The 15,179-nt window shown below is 41.4% G+C and overlaps 3 protein-coding genes and 1 pseudogene across 3 annotated transcripts; all 4 read right to left on the bottom strand.

The window, feature by feature from the left end:
* Nucleotides 1–1,628: 1,628 nt before the first annotated feature.
* Nucleotides 1,629–3,060, bottom strand: LOC128302869 (BTB/POZ domain-containing protein 6-like; annotated as a pseudogene).
* A 1,183-nt stretch (nt 3,061–4,243) lies between these two features.
* Nucleotides 4,244–4,979, bottom strand: LOC128302867 (kelch-like protein 7). The gene is made up of 2 exons (XM_053039715.1): nt 4,344–4,979; nt 4,244–4,264 (listed from the first exon to the last, which is right to left on the bottom strand). The coding sequence occupies exons 1-2, from the start codon at nt 4,977–4,979 to the stop codon at nt 4,244–4,246; spliced, it is 657 nt and encodes a 218-aa protein (XP_052895675.1).
* Nucleotides 4,980–6,112: 1,133 nt separating this feature from the next.
* LOC128304055 (BTB/POZ domain-containing protein 6-like) lies at nt 6,113–7,512 on the bottom strand. The gene has a single exon (XM_053041179.1). The coding sequence runs from the start codon at nt 7,510–7,512 to the stop codon at nt 6,298–6,300; it is 1,215 nt and encodes a 404-aa protein (XP_052897139.1). The 3' UTR covers nt 6,113–6,297.
* A 3,164-nt stretch (nt 7,513–10,676) lies between these two features.
* On the bottom strand, nt 10,677–11,756 carry LOC128305190 (uncharacterized). The gene has a single exon (XM_053042524.1). The coding sequence runs from the start codon at nt 11,754–11,756 to the stop codon at nt 10,677–10,679; it is 1,080 nt and encodes a 359-aa protein (XP_052898484.1).
* Nucleotides 11,757–15,179: the final 3,423 nt, after the last annotated feature.

Raw genomic sequence — 15,179 nt, 5'->3', positions numbered from 1 at the left:
CAATGCAGCTTGTGTCGTGCGATGAAATTGAAATTTCCACATCACACCTTCTGCATAGCTGTACGCTACCTTGTGCGATTACGCTCGATAGCTGGTAGAGAAATGGCATCCCCGTCTGCAGTAAGAGACCGAATGCAAGCAACACTTGCCAACCAATTATACTGCTAATGGATCGATCATTCATTCCGGTGCTGACGTTGGTACTGAAAGTGGGATCTTGTAGTGTACATCCGATAGTTTTATTATTTAAACTGGGTGCAAATTGTGGCATGGACAACTGTTGATAATATTGCATCATTTTATTTGGCTATTGTTATGCTTGTTATTCATTTTACAGCGAGAAATCATGGCATGGATGCATCTAACAAAGCGCCATTTGTGTGTAGCGTTACTGCTTAGATTATAATTAATTATAAAGAAAATCCCTTTCAAAGGTCTGACACATGAGTCAGAAAATTTTGGAAGCAAAACTTACGGTAGTTCCACGCAAGTGTGGGGGGACATGTATAGAAAAATAAAAAAAAATCCCCACGGAAAGTAATGCTCTGAAATCAGAAGCGTGCCATATATTAAGCACGGCTTCTGAGGTGTTCAAACCATCAGTGGACAATTGCATCAAGCACAACTAGCTTAAAACATCCAGTACAATTCTAACGCAAAAATAATCTTTTATACTGATATTCTCTAGCAATATGTACAAATAAAAACCAAAACAAATATTAGAACAGATTTTTAACATAGCATTAAAGAAAACAACGAAAAAACTTTTAATTTTGCACAAAACAATTAAGTTGGATTTTGTAATTTTCTCGGCTTCTGAAGTTGGCTAATGGAATATAAAACGCTAGCCTAGCCTAATCTGAGGCTTCCCTACATAGACTAAATAGATATCATTCCATTTAAATTGAGATTTAGTTCCAGCGGATTGCAATAGGTTTAAATGTCCTACAGATTGACGTGATTTCAAACCAACAGTACAATCCGGTCAGGCCGTTTGCTATTGTCTTGTCTATCTACCTGTTTGTCCACTAACTCAGAACTATTTTGTGGATGCGATGCTACAATATTTATGATTATTTGTAAACTTTATGAATTATGCAGTAGATCAGTTTCACGAAAGATCTGTGGCCAACCAGTACACAGAACAAAACGGGATTTCCAGAACTATCAATTGGCCATACACAAAAGAGAACCTAGAACGATGCATCCAATAACAGTCAATCCGCCGGATACAAGTTTGAAACACATTAACACATTTGCGATTTTGCGACCTTTCATCATCTCCCAAAGTCAAGCCGTTCTAATAATATGTTGATGATTCTCAGTGATCATTGCTTTGAATATGTTACGATCACTGAACGTCAAAAGCCGATTTCTTCGATTGGTGGGTAAGAGATGGTAATCATCATCATCAATTAGTAGTTACCATGCCTAGAATGCAGTCCCGTGTTTCGGATGTATTCCAAGTGATCGCAAACTAAATTTAATCCAATCGTAATCCTATTTTATATTTTCCAAAATTGACATAGTAGAGTGAATGTAATATTGAATGTGCGTATAAAATTCTGATACAAATTAGTTTCCGCTTTAAAAATTAGCAGCAATTTAGCGCCAAACCACATTTAGTTTCAAACCAATTTTGTTCCAATACCACATTTAGAATCCTTGACCCACAAATGAGCGAGTGCTAGTTTTTGCATGTTCCTCGTATAATCAAAATTTATATCAATTTTAATTTTATCGTGCACAGACCTATGACCACAGTTTTCATTTAAACCAATGCAACTATTGCTGTTTTCGATTCTTAAATGAAAAAAATTTGATCTGAGTTTTACCAATTCCATTTCTTCAAACATCAAATCCACTATCTTCATACAGGAAATGCGGCTTGCTACGACTTTCGAGCTGCAGATTTCAGTGTAGTTATTGGAATCTAGAATCCCGAGTGCAACTGACGCATCATCATCAGTAGGCACTAGGTATACACCTATTCCGTACAGTTGCGATCTCCCATTTTCTGAGTACTTCAAGCAACTGCTCCTCAGTGCAATTAATTTTTTGTAAGCGAACGATTTTAAGCAGTCTTTCCCGTTCAAGTGTAGTTACATCCTCTTTTCTAAAGTAATACAGTGGATTGCTTTGAATATAAGACAAGCATGCATCTTCGACGAGCGGAAACTTGTAGTGACGATTTTCTCGGAAAATCTTCATCGCCGTATCCTTGTCGACTATCTGATCCATCAGAAAACTTATCAATTGTTTGTAGTATTCCGTCGATAGCAGGTACATTTGCATACGCTCGTAAATATCGCGAAGATTTTCGAAATTGATGTCCACCTTCGCGCCGTAAATAAGACGCAGGATCGTTAGCAATGTTTCCGGATCTTCATCCGGAAGTTCAATCTCGTCGCGCTTTGCCTCAGCAAAGTTCCCATAAAACAGCGTGTAGAAATACTCGGACGCCGTCACCAAATGCACCTTGTTTGCGTAGATTCGTTGCTTTTCGGGTCCAACGATAAACGTGACGTCCGACATCAACTTGTTGTTCAATATCTTCTCGACTCGCGAGCTTAAAGACTCGTCGGTATGGTATTCAAGGCCACAAGTTGCTGCCGCCGATCGGCTTCCGACCTGTTGTGCTTCCGCTGCCATCGTTTCACTAAAACAAGATGAAAAGAATCCCGTATAAATAATTACATGTCGTAATTCTACTATGGCTATCCCAAAGATCTGTGCTCTACTTTAGGCACAATTCAGCGAATAGCAAGCGTTGTGTTAAATAAAACTGCTAATTGCTACAACCACACTAATAGTAACGAAACTGTACGATAGTTAACTGGAATTTCCACTATACACACGTGCACTATACGCTCTGCACTGCACTTTTTAACGTTGTAATCAATTTACCTTCTAGAATGAGCCACAATTAACTAATGCGTTGTATTAGCGAAAATTGATCAACGTGCTTAAACGCACAACGCACTACTGAGTTGCTTTTGCGCCGAAGGGAGATGATGAAAGAGTGTTTACTTGCGCACTTCAGTCGCTAACGAACCGACTCGTCCGATGGTCTAGAGTGGAATGAGACCGTTCCCTAGCGTTGTCCAACAGTTGCTTGAGTATGTTTCAGCCTCGACGTTTATCGAAGTAGCCTTTTCCTACGAATTCGATCTTTTGTTCCTGTGTGTACCAGCGACAATAAGAACGATTGTTTCCAGGAATAGACTCTTTTGCAGTTGAGGCTTGACTGTGTGATTCGCGCCTTACCCACACCAGGCTCTAGAAGTGCGCTCCGTGCAAGTGTGTGTGTGTGTGAACTAGAGATTGGTTGATCCGACCATTTGCCGGAGCGGAACAATCCGGTATGCTTCGGTGTTATAAATTATGTTTAAGTCAACTTTCTAAGACTAGTCGTTCTAAATGGGATATTCTTCAGTTTTTCTTGTTGCGCTAACAATAGTCCAGTAGTTCCAGTGATTTTTTAAAGTTTTTCATTGGTTTTCTTGCCAGTTTCACATCTTGTTGTTAACAACTCAAAGCGGAAGGTCGCGGATAGTCTCCTCCTGCCAGAGACCCCAGAGCTGGCTTAGACTTAGACGCTTGTCGAAGCGAATCCCCAGCAATATCTGGCCCAACCGTGGACACAGCCGGAATGTACAATCGCGTTTGACAAAAAAAGAGGCTCTTTACTTTTGGGAAGTACCCTCCAGACGTGATATAAGCAAACTACGAATAGCATATTCAACATTTATTAATTTCATTCTTTATTACATACTTCATAAAATGTTTAGCTGAGCAAAAAGAAATCTTAATTAGACTTTTTTTTTATTTTTTTGACAGCACAAAGGTTTGTGAATCTTTGGTTTGGTTTCGTTCAAACCGCACACTGGAAACTTCATCCACAAATGAGCGATGGCGTGTTCGCCTTGCGTTCCACAGGTAAAATGTATTTTCTCGTGTGTTGATTTGGGTTGTACGTTCGCGTAGACACCAATAAATCCTTTGCTGTTCTGCATTTGCAAGCGAAACTTGCGTGGGATGCCTATGACAAACACTATTTCTTCGAACATTAGATCCACCACTTCCGTATAGGTAGTGTACCGTTGTGCGAAATTTAAACTGGAAATTTCCCTATAAACTTCATCGGCACCTTGAAGGTAGAGTTTCACCGAGACATCATAGTCAGTAGGTAGTAAGTATACGCCCATACCATGCACTGATACCGGGTTCGGTGTATTGAGCTTTATAGTAAAACTGCCATCCCCTTTTATTTCCGCATACTCAACCGCAGAAATAAGCAAAAGCAATTTGTGAGAAAAGTAGGAACGTTTTTTCTCACTCACAAGCTTCCGGAACTCCTTCGTGTCCGACTGGGGATTTGCGTTTTCCCATCGGTCAATTGCACAAAGCAGCTGGTCTTCAGTGCAGTTGATTTGTTGCAAGCCAACAATCTTAAGCAATCTTTCCTCCTCAAGCTGGGTAAAATCAATTGTTTTAAAGTGATACAGTGGATTGCTTTGGATATATGGCATGCATAGTTCATCCACTAGCTGAAACTTGTAGTGATGATTTTCTCGGAAAACCTTCATCGCCGCATCCTTGTCGACTATCTGATCTGTTAGAAAATCGATCAGCGGTTTGTAGTACTCTATTGTCAACCGGTACATTCTCATATGGTCGTAAATATCACGCATGTTCTCATAATTGATTTCCACCTTCGCACCGTAAATAAGACGCAGGATCGTTAGAAATATTTCCGGATCTTCATCTTCCAGTTCGATCTCGTCGAGTTGCATTTCGTCCATGTCCCCAAATAACAGCGTGTAGAAGAACTTTGACGCCGTCACCAAATGCAGCTTATGTCCGTATATGCGTTGCTTTGCCGGGCCAACAATAAACGTTACGTCCGAAAAGAATTTGTTGTTCACCATCCATTCAATGCGCGAATTTAAACAATCCTCATGTTCAATGCCGTGCATTTCTTTTAATTGGCTTTTGGCAAGCTGCCTTTTGATTTTTCTTGCTATCATGATCTCATGTGTTGATTGTTCTTGCTCTGCCATACTTTCACTAGAACCGAATAAATAACACGCAGGAGTATATTATCTTTGCAAATGAGCAACTATGACTATCCCAACGATATGCGCCCTTCACAATCGTAACGTAGCGCAGAGCAATAAATGTTTGCAACACGTTGAAACTATCACTGCACTGATTCACGTTGTTATATATTTACCTTCTAATATATTTCTATATTTCTATTAGAGTAAGTTAATGAACATGCACAGACGCACTGTCAATTTGCACTTTGCAAAAGTCACCACTTGCGTTATTTAACCAGTATTGAACCTACTTGTGCTATGGCTTAGAGTGGAATGAAATCGTTTTCTTGCGTTCAACATCATTTATGTTATCAAATCGCATTTTGGGATGTTTCATCACCACTCGAGCCTGTGACTCAGTATCGTTTTACTGATTTTATTGTCACTTACTGTATCGCTTTGCGCATAATTCACTAATCATAGCAATATTTAATTTGCACTTCATTGCACCTGTTTATCGTTGTCACGATACGATCAAAACGTCTTTAGCAGTGGTGCTCATCCAATTCAATTTTACTGTGACTCCGATAAGTACACTCCTTCTTCCATTCCCGTAATCCATGACGACCTACAACTGTAGTCTTTGGAGCTCACGCCTAAACCGGGCAGATTGGGTTACAAATCTTGGCAGTTTCATCCACTCGAGATCGTATTACGTTCGTCAACCATATTGCGAACGTGGTCTTGAGTTGTAGCAGAACTTTGGCGCATTCAGCCGTTTAGCTTCCGAGTTTCACTAGTAATGCGGCTACAGAAGACTGTCACACGATTGCGCACTATGCATGCGCAAAGTGTACCGAAGTACAGCCTCACCTCTGCCTCCGTATTCCACACGTTGGCAGCTGCTGGGTCTGCTGGTCATTTATGCCCTGTGCATATCATTCATCATCGCTCTTTGACCCCTCTCTCGCGTGTTATGAGGAATAAAGAAAAAGAATATTTCAATTAAATAAAGAATTTTATTTATTAAAATTTTCTCTGGATCTTGTGAAAATTAGGTACACATTACGTTTGCTCCCATTATCACAGCGTAGCGAACAATTCGGTCCGTTTGGCTTTTGCTATTATCCTGTTCCTCGTACATCTTTTCTTAACAGATTAGTTTTAGCATGTGCAGAATGAAGCGTGAACAAATTGGCTTATGTTACAGGCATCTATGGCTAAAAGGCCGACCACACAATCTCAAGCCCATGGTTTACTTGCTAAAGCTTTTCTGGCAGCATAACAGCGGCGCTTGATGGGTTCCCACACCGCATTTCGAATCCTTGACCCACAAATGAGCGAAACTTTGGTTTTGAGGGGATCCAAACGATATTTCAATTTTAATTTTATCGTGCACAGAACTATGACCACAGTGTTTATTTAAACCTATGTAACTATTGCTGTTTTCGATTGTTAAACGAAAACTTTGTGGTTTGCCTTTTACTAACTCCATTTCTTCAAACATCAAATCCACTATCTCCATACAGGAAATGCGGCTTGCTACGACTTTCGAGCTGCAGATTTCAGTGTAGTTATTGGAATCTAGAATCCCGAGTGCAACTGACGCATCATCATCAGTAGGCACTAGGTATACACCTATTCCGTACAGTGATACCGATTTTGGTGATGTGAGCTTCAATGAAAATTGTGAAGTAAAAGAATTTACCGCAGCGTGTACTAACGTCGCATTAGAAAGGAGAGGAAATTTATGGGAATAGCATGCACGTGTTGTTCCGCTCACAAGTTTCCGTAATTCCTTAGTGTCCGATTCGGGATTTGCGATCTCCCATTTTCTGAGTACTTCAAGCAACTGCTCCTCAGTGCAATTAATTTTTTGTAAGCGAACGATCTTAAGCAGTCTTTCCCGTTCAAGTGTAGTAACATCCTCTTTTCCAAAGTAATACAGTGGATTGCTTTGAATATACGACAAGCATGCATCTTCGACGAGCTGAAACTTGTAGTGATGATTTTCTCGGAAAATCTTCATCGCCGTATCCTTGTCGACTATCTGATCCATCAGAAAACTTATCAATTGTTTGTAGTATTCCGTCGATAGCAGGTACATTTGCATACGCTCGTAAATATCGCGAAGATTTTCGAAATTGATGTCCACCTTCGCGCCGTAAATAAGACGCAGGATCGTTAGAAATGTTTCCGGATCTTCATCCGGAAGTTCAATCTCGTCGCGCTTTGCCTCAGCAAAGTTCCCATAAAACAGCGTGTAGAAATACTCGGACGCCGTCACCAAATGCACCTTGTTTGCGTAGATTCGTTGCTTTTCGGGTCCAACGATAAACGTGACGTCCGACATCAACTTGTTGTTCAATATCTTCTCGACTCGCGAGCTTAAAGACTCGTCGGTATGGTATTCAAGGCCACAAGTTGCTGCCGCCGATCGGCTTCCGACCTGTTGTTCTTCCGCTGCCATCGTTTCACTAAAAGAAGGAAAGCACGAAGAGAAACCCACATGAATATTAGTCTCTCGAAATGTATTAATTAAACTATGACTATTCCAACAACATGTGCTTCTCACAATTGAGATGTAGAGAAATCCAGAAAATGTTTGCAATTGGAAAACTTGTTGCAAGAATTTATACCTCAAAATGGTTAGAAAGTCCACTATAAGCAGGTTGAAGTTCTCACTGCACTGATTCACGTTGCTATCAATTTACCTTCTAGAATCTGCCACAACGGGGATGGTCGTTATATTAGCGAATCGCTAAGAATTTGCACAAACGCTCTAATAAATTCACAGCAAAAGTGCTCACTTGTGTCGCTTTATCAGTATTAAACCAACTTGTCCAATGACTTAGGGTGGAATGGGATCGTTTTCTTGCCCTTCAATATCTTCGGCATCGCTGTTATCATATCGCAAATTTCCGATGCTCCACCACCACTGAATCCTATGACTCAATATGGTGTTGTTGATTGTATAGTCGCTTTCTTTATCGCTTATCGAATAATTCAAAGACTGTAGCGTAAGCACTTCACGGAACCTCTGAGTCACTTCCACGGTGCTAATCGACTCCAACTGGTGTTCGTCTAGACTTATCCGTGTGAACTTATTTTTAGCACACATCCGGATAATCAGTCAGTCATGGGATTTTGTACTGGATCTGGCGGTGCCTTCGAATGCAAGATGATTAGAATTCTTCAGCTCTCGCAATCTTTTGTACTCGTTGTATTGCTATAGTCTTCAGCTCTACCGCTCCAGACTTACATTCATCAACCCAGTGGCGGATCTAATGGTAACATTTTAAATAAGGCCTTGAGAGCTAGCAAAGGATTTTCACACGATTTCTCATGCGCACAGCGTATCACAGTACAGGCACAGTTATGTACCCCGATCACACGCCTGTTTGGGTCTCTGAACTCTGAGGTCTCGGCAAACTGGTCATAAACCGTAAAAAATGATACGTTTTATATAAGAGTTTCCTCGCACACATAAAGCTAATATAGAAATATTCTTCACAAATGAACATTGAAAGATAAGCGCCCTATACAACATGTCTACTCGTCTTGTAGGGAAGGTCGGTAGATGTTCGGACTCGGGCTCTTTAATATACCTTGAATTCTGGATATCCACTATTTCTCTGAAGAACTTGCATCAATTTGGAGAATACACAACTGTAACATTGATAAATTGCGTCCAGTATATAAGATTTCCTATGGTTTGTACGAAGTGTATGAGTTTGATATCAATTTTCACAAAATAGTTCTTAACTTATGGTTTAGCTAGGAGCAAAAGGCCGCTTGTTCCCAATTCATGAGGTATTGGAGGAAAAGGCACGTGGTGTATCCTAGGCAGCTTCATGGAAAACTAGGAAAAAGTGTTGTAACCACTGATATAAGTTAGAATCGTCATTTCACAAATGATCAAAATAAATGCAAAATAAAATGTCCTTAATATGATTTGTATATGAATAAACCGATACACGAAAAAATACAAAACCGTCCGAAAATTACCGAAAGAAAATAATGTAAATTTTTGTTTAGGCTACCTTAAACGAAAGCAGTGTCTAATATGTGCTACCTTACAATAATGTGCAACTCAAAACATTCATTGAACTACAAACGTTATGCGGACATAAATAATACAACCCACCGTACGACAGTCATGCATTGTATTAAATACGACAAGACAACGGCTCAACAAAGGTCTGACGCTCCAAAAGATAATCGAAAAATGGTTGAATTATTGTTTCCAACAACATCCGTTACGTTTGCTGTGACAATAAACGGCATAAACACGAACACGAATGGATGATCGGGATCGGAATGCAACGTGGAACGGGAATCATGCAAATCAGTGCGCTCGTCGAAGTGCCAGCCTGTGTGTGTGTGTGTGTCGCCCAACTGCAGCAATTTGTTTGATCTAAACAGCCGCATGTGGTTAAACCGTGCACCTCAACCTGCACATTCTGTTGCTGGACAAACACCGCCTGCACCGTAGAAGTCAACGGCTAGGGCACGAGTTGTTGTGTATCGATCGATCGGAAGGAATACGGCCGCCCAATCGTTTTGCGTTGAAACGGTGACATAATTCGACCGTAGCCACCTGATGATGCATGACCGGCGGCCCAGACCGAACGGCCGGGTGTTTGTCAAACACAAAACGCCAACCCGGGTACTCGGGGGGCCGGACGTTCCGTTTCATATTCAAATTATGTGCAATGTTGCAAACCGTTGAGCATGTTTGATGCGCTTTTGTGCTGCCTCCATCTGCACACGTGCAATGGGTGTCTTTACGGGACGAGCGAAACAAATCGGTTCAACATTTGAATGGGCAAACAAATGTATACAATTACTAGAGTGATGCAGCGCGTTCGAAACGGGTTTCAAGTGCATCCAAAATCTGCATTGCTAAATGGTCCTTCCAACAGGCAATGGTTCAAATGTTGCTGGAGAGGAATAAAAATAGAAATGGTATCAACATAAGTGCATTATCGGTCCCTTGAAGTACGCCTCTCAAAACATTACACTTGAGGCTAGCGGATGTGAGTCCCAGAGCTATCAATTGGTCCTGTTCAGGATTCCACCGTACCGATTTCGAAAGAAGTTGCAACACCTGTAAAAACATAACCTGTACCGGAGCGATTGGAACTTATTCTTATGCACAAGGAAACTAAATGAAAAACACAGCCCAAACTCGTTTCCGTTGCTCAGGAAGATTAAATCCTTAATGGTAACACGCAGCTCAAGAAGTTTCCGAGAAGTAGGAAGTCTCCAGACCCTTCCAATTCTGGTTTTCATTGTTTTTACTCAATCATAATAGATTATTCACAGTCCTATGTAGGATAAGATTCGGTACCGGTTCTGTCGAATGAAAGAACAGCTCCACTAGCTCTAAACCCTCGGACAACCTCAGAGACGCTAGCTACAAATTTAAATTATTTGGAGGCAGAGGAAAACTAATCTTGTTTATTGGAACTACAATTTGTGAACTTGAAAATTCTGGAATTCTTTCTTCTTGAAGCAATCCTGTGAAAAACTTACAAGCTGATTGCCTATAATGTGTCTGCTTTCAATTTAATACATTTCTTCTTCCAACCTATCCCAACCTATTCCAGCACTCGCCAAACCAGCGCTCATCTATCTCCTAATGCTTTCAGCGAGAGCTTTCTGTGACAGAACTTTCCTGTAGAACGGAACCGGTTCAACGACATCCTGCCGCTGGAATAGACCCTTCTCCTCCAAAAACCGTGGACGCGGTAATGCCGGTCGCTCGGCAAGATAATCGACCAGATACTTGACCGAGCGCAGGTGCCAGATGTCACGGAACAACCGTTTCAAGCTCATCAAATCGTCCGGAACGTCTGGCCGTTCCACGTCCCAGCCGTCTGCACCGTCCGGTACCCAGCCGGTACGCAACTCCTGCGGCAGTCCCCGGCCAAAAGCGGTCCGCTTCGTACCACGCTCGGCCAGCATCCGGTCTTGGTGTCGTAGCAGGGCGATACGATTTTCCAGCGCCAGCTGTGGTACGTTCCATTCCGCCGCTATCTGTCCCGGTACCGCATGGATCTCCTTCGGGGCAATGATGAGCGCACGGGAGGTTTCGTCGGCCGACTCGATCGAGAACAGTCCCTTCACGACGTCCGTCGTCAGGCTAGACCGTTCCGCACCGAGCGTGTTGAGCCAGGCGACAAAATCTTCCGCCCCAACGTCGATCAGCTGTTCGACCCGCTCCGACGGTGGCCGGTCCGAGCAGCGTGGTACCAGCTCGTGCAGCTTCGAATGCCACCGGACGCGTTCGCGCGTCGGCTTCCGGAGAAAGTTTGCCATCCAATTTTCCACCCTCGGTGGCAGGGCTCGTGGTTTGGCCCGGGGCTCTATCGTCACCTGCAGGGTCGCCGGTTGGTCTGGCGCTCGTGTACCAAACTCACCCGATAGACTGGCGGTGTCGACGCCCTTGTGGGTGTGAAAGACGGAAGCGGGAAGAATCGCAGCCGGGACCGCATTTATGCAACGCTGCGTCCTTGCGTTCAGCTTGGGAGACAACGTGCGGTCCATCGTTCGCTGGAGCTTGTCACGTTTTACCACAGTTTCCATTTTTCGCTCGAACTCCTCCAACAATTGACACTTTTCCTCCCGTTCGGTCGCTGGATCATTGAACTCGTATCTCGAAGGACATATGCGAAGTTTTCGGCTGGAAGCTGTCTGCACTGAATTCATATTCATTTTTGTTCCTTTACTCTGTGATGGTCAACAGGAGTGTGTTTAGGTGTTTGAATTGGATTTAAAGTTGCGTCTCGTAGGCTACTATGTTGACAATTGATGCGCCTTCCTTGCTTCCCCTTATTGCTCTCTATGTGGCCTCCAGGATCCTTAGCTCCTCTTCATATCCCTACACGTCGCACGCGCCATCCCGTAATCGATCCCTTCCTTTCTGGCCTTCTTAGTTTCGTTGTATATTCTGACCTCTTTGACTACTCCTTTTTTATTTCTTCCTTTCATTTTCGTGTTTCTTCATCGCACTCTCCTTCCTAATGTTCCTTCTACTGTTGACTCTTTTTTGAGTGTTGACCAGAGAAAGTTCTTTGTTAGGATTAGTCTACTTTGTGAGACTCTTTGTCATTTTTAATTTTTAGTTTAAGTCTTGTTGTACAGCTCGTTGAGGCAAACAATAAATAATTCACATTATATTACTTATCACCATTTCGCTGGTAATCATCCATTATGTGAAGAATACTATTTCTACTGTAATATAATAAGCAAGCTAAAAATGTAGAAGCTAAAAATGTGCAAGCTAAAAATGTTTATCTACTAAATATAATAATTATTTTTTTTTTTTTATTTATTTACTCAGGAACGGCCAGGCCGTATTGCTAAATATAATAATTATTCAATATAATAAAATTTGATTATGAATATAATAAGTAGAACTATTTAATAATATCCCACCATAGATCACTAAATTATTTGACAGTACAAGAACAATTTATCTCACATTTGGTAAGCGATGCTACCGCACTAGATGGAAAAAACACAATGGAACCCGTGTGATTTTCCCGACTATCAGCTCAAACGAAGCGTATATAAAGCGAATAAACCACGCCACCAACAGATAACGTTTTCATGTCGGGAAGGATGTTTTGGCAAAAGGGATGTTCCGAGTTTTATTTTTGTTCTACCGATTTTGTTTTGCTATTTTGACGGCACAGCAGACAGCAGAGGAAACCAAAAAAAAAACAAGAAGGAAACGGCAACGATGCCGAGCAAACAGCAACAAAAAAGAAATGATAAATATTTGCATTTAAAAAAAATGCCACCGGAAGCACTTTCGAAAGAATACTGACAACAGCCCAGAAAACAACATGAAGTGCGGCAACAAAAAAACGAATTGGGTTGAAACCAAAAATGCAAAGAACAAAAAAACAAGTTTAGTTATGAGTTTTGGCGAGACACTGGCCTCTATGGGAAATGTACGGCAGACATGGTGGAAAGCGTGGAAAATGTCAATATACATTTTTTTCTGTGTCTTCTTTCGACTCAAATCAACAAATTGGGTAGTGGTTTAAAGCGACTTAAATGTGACGGTTGGTTACTTAGTAGCGGGTTCCTACACCGTTGTTTGGCAAACGAGTTTAAAATTAAATCAGCTTAAGCTGTGTATTCATAATCGTCTCTTCGAAAATTGATAGTTTAATCTCGAACTAATTTTACAAATTAAAATGCTCTCATGTATCCTCACATGAAAGGGGGTTGAATAAGCACCATAGGGTAAAAGAAAAAACGAATGCAAATAACTTTTTAGTGATTTCTCACCTTAAAAAGAAACACATCACTTCACAACTTTTTCGATCATTTTCACCACCCCCCGCTCAACACACGTGTCCATCAACATGTGTCACAACGATGTTCCACTGCCTTCGGGCGACAACTTTACGGCACACACTCGCACCGGTGAACATTTTCACAACTTCTCACCTTGCGCCACACACATCGATCGGTTTCGGGCGGACCTGCCGGTTGTAGACAAAGTTTTATCTATATGACCAAAGTTCGTGCCGAATTGGCCACTTACCATCGATTCCATCGCATCCGGCAGTACTTTGGCACCTTTTCTTCTTCACTCTTTACATTGTGCGCTATTCCGGTTACAACTTTTCAACCAAATGCACCGTAGTTTCCATATTTCCGTGCGGTACTTTGTTACTGCGGGAGTGTCCTTCAAAACCCCGTTTTTCCTATCGCATCAGGAAGAAGTAAAGGAATCGTAACTATGATTACAGTTGAGAACATTGTACAGGACGGTGACAGTAATATAGAATAGAAGTGCAGAAAAAATGCATAACGTTAATGAAACATGTTGCATGCGTAGAAGTTTTGCTTGATTACTGTATCGTTTTATTCGTAAGCACTGTTATCTTGTAGCTATTAATTTTTCCTGATGTACGCTATTCAATTGTTCTTGATTGTAACGATTAAAATCAACAGTAACAATGCTTTCACCCCACAGTATTAATTTGTCCTTCTGGAATATTGTTCGCCATGAATACGACGGTTATATATCCCCTTTTGTTTTCAGGACTACTTCAAAGTGGCTGTGAGAGTCACACTTACATACATACATTTCACCTGGGAGTGCGCTTGTTCCGTGCCTCCCAAGAGGCGGATAAGCCTTTAAGCGTGCTCCGGGCTTCAATTGTCCCCAGGAATCAAAGTTACCTAAAGAAAATGGCTGATCTAACGGCAGGTGGAATAGGGAAGTCGTCATCCCATTCCCCGTCCTACAGGTTCAAGATAGGAGTCTATCCAGCGAATTTAAAAGGCTTTTTAAATATTCAGTTCAAAAATCCTGACTCAAAATTACTGAACACCAAATTACAATCTTAAGAACCTTTCAAAAAGCTAATATTCAACCACTTAAACAGCCATAGGGCAATTTCGGGAGAAGGAAAAGGATCAGTACCTGTAGTCTTTATGTGATCTTCAATGAAAAACTCTCGGTGTCCTTTATAGTCCAAAGGTACGAGAAAAATCATTTTTGCCAATACCTCTATTAGCTCGCGCAAGATACGGTTAGTTAAAAATCTACTACTTGGACTACTTTTAAGAAGTCAATTTCTGGAACCTGACATTCGTTCAGATACACCGACCGAATCCTTTTAGAATTGCAAGATTGACAAATCTCCTTCATGATTGAATTTCTGGATTTGGATTCCCAATAATCCGGTGTGCTCAAAATAATATTTCGAATAGCTCAACGGATACCAATACTCCACACTGTACTATAATGGACTACAGTGCACTACAGTGAATATTCGGTTGTGCACTACAGTGAATATCGAATCCAATCCAATAAATGAAAATCCAATTTTATCGGCGATGCTGTTTCCTGGATGCTGGAGACCACACGGCATTCGACATTCGTCCAAAACTTCAAAGAAGATTAAAGAACCCGAAACGATAACAATATTAAGCTCGAGATACACAAACCTTAAAATTCTAGTGCCTTAAAGATATGCACCTTGTCTAAAACAGATGAGAACTTGAGTTTCATTTGAGATTTAGAATATATTCAAAAGGATGAGAGGAAGACCAGAAGCTGTAACAATCACCACACCGCTTGCTAATCGTCAGGTGGGTTAAGGC

Source organism: Anopheles moucheti, chromosome 3 (assembly GCF_943734755.1).
Source record: "Anopheles moucheti chromosome 3, idAnoMoucSN_F20_07, whole genome shotgun sequence".
NCBI lineage: Eukaryota > Metazoa > Arthropoda > Insecta > Diptera > Culicidae > Anopheles > Anopheles moucheti.
The sequence above is the reverse complement of the archived record's forward strand: the minus strand, read 5'-3'. Positions and strand labels throughout refer to the sequence as shown.

Bases quoted from the DNA above. Each gene is read 5' to 3' on its own strand.
- LOC128305190 (XM_053042524.1), bottom strand. From the start codon at position 11,756: ATGAATTCAGTGCAGACAGCTTCCAGCCGAAAACTTCGCATATGTCCT.
- LOC128302867 (XM_053039715.1), bottom strand. From the start codon at position 4,979: ATGCACGGCATTGAACATGAGGATTGTTTAAATTCGCGCATTGAATGG. The intron at 4,265-4,343 runs GTGAGTGAGAAA...CGGAAATAAAAG, and splicing joins CGAAGGAGTTCCGGAAGCTT to GGGATGGCAGTTTTACTATA.
- LOC128304055 (XM_053041179.1), bottom strand. From the start codon at position 7,512: ATGGCAGCGGAAGAACAACAGGTCGGAAGCCGATCGGCGGCAGCAACT.